This window comes from Octodon degus, unplaced genomic scaffold (assembly GCF_000260255.1).
Source record: "Octodon degus isolate 3935 unplaced genomic scaffold, OctDeg1.0 scaffold00004, whole genome shotgun sequence".
Classification (NCBI taxonomy): Eukaryota; Metazoa; Chordata; class Mammalia; order Rodentia; family Octodontidae; genus Octodon; species Octodon degus.
Genome location: NW_004524580.1, coordinates 24,102,505 through 24,103,777, shown reverse-complemented (window position 1 = coordinate 24,103,777; position 1,273 = coordinate 24,102,505). Strand labels below are relative to the sequence as shown.

Below are 1,273 nucleotides of genomic sequence, written 5' to 3'. Positions count from 1 at the left end.
TACTGAAATCTTGCATGGTACTCCATAAATATGTACAATTTAGGTACCCAAAAAAAGGATCCTAGAGTTCTACCATGAGGTAGAGGGAAAGCTTCCCTGACCCCAGGCATCTTGATTTGTACACTCTAGATACAAGGGAAGAACAGTAATTGGTCACATTATATAATCTCACTAGGATTTGTAAAATATCTTCCAGCTGTAACATTTTGGTTTCTGCCATACCATTGTACACAGTCAATTGTAAAATTATCAGACAGTCAAAATATAAATAAAAACCAGGATAAAAATCATACTTCCTACTTCTATATAATAGATTTGATAGCTGAATATATTGAAGTTTATATTTGCAGGTTGTATTTAAGATTGTATGTAGCTGATAACCTCCTAGCACAGTGATATGAGAGCTAGAAGCTGAAATGGTTCAAGAAAGATGACAGACTTTGTATAGACAAGTGAGGAGAAGCCAGCACAAAAATAAATGAGCCTAATGATTTTTGATACCAGGTATCGAACTCAGAACCTCACACTTAGCAGGCGGGCACTGAGCCACTGAGCTATATTATATCCCTGGCCAACCTAATGATTATTTTATTTTATTCTTTTTTAATTTTAGGGAAAGGTCTACAGGGTGTTCAGAATCTACTACTAGATCGGACTCATAGTGATCCACCTGTTTACAGCCTCCCAAGAGCTGGGATTACAGGCGCGCACCGCCATGCCCAGTCTCTAATGATTATTTTAAAGCAAAGTTTCACATTCTGGTCATCATCAATTCACCTTTCCAATATATTCTGGAATGAATATTTGAGTTGTTTGGATGATAAAAGAAAATCTATGTATTTTGACTTTTGGAATTATGTTGTTACAGTGCTAAAAATAAAGATTTTATCGGCTCATGATAAAGGGTCTCATGCTGAAGTCATTGTGAAGATTAAAAAAGTCTTAAAATCTACCAAATTAAAGATTTTACGTGGAAAGAGAACATTATATCCGGAATCATGGACAAACAGAGGCTGCACTTGTCCGATCCTGAATCCTGGTGAGCATTCCGCTTTCCTATCTTAGCACCCACCTTGTCTCTGCTGAGTCGCTGTTGTCGTATAGTATGAGAACCACAACCTAAATAAACCCAGAAAGGTAACTTCCTTTCACCATCTGAATTCTGGAGAAAATCCAGACGGAATTGTTTGAACTGATGTCAAAAAATTATTGTTCTTCCACATACTCTACAAAGGTAATACATTTCAAATCTAGCAATATAATACTTTCCATC

At 36.4% G+C, this 1,273-nt stretch overlaps 1 protein-coding gene across 1 annotated transcript in view; it reads left to right on the top strand.

Annotated features, from left to right (window-relative positions):
- The window catches only part of Ntn4 (netrin 4), a 113,713-nt gene that overhangs the window by 107,050 nt on the left and 5,390 nt on the right, over positions 1-1,273 (top strand). The window contains exon 9 of the mRNA XM_004623799.2: positions 869-1,039. Within this exon, the coding sequence (XP_004623856.1) occupies positions 869-1,039 (171 nt within the window). The remainder of the gene's footprint in view (positions 1-868; positions 1,040-1,273) is intronic.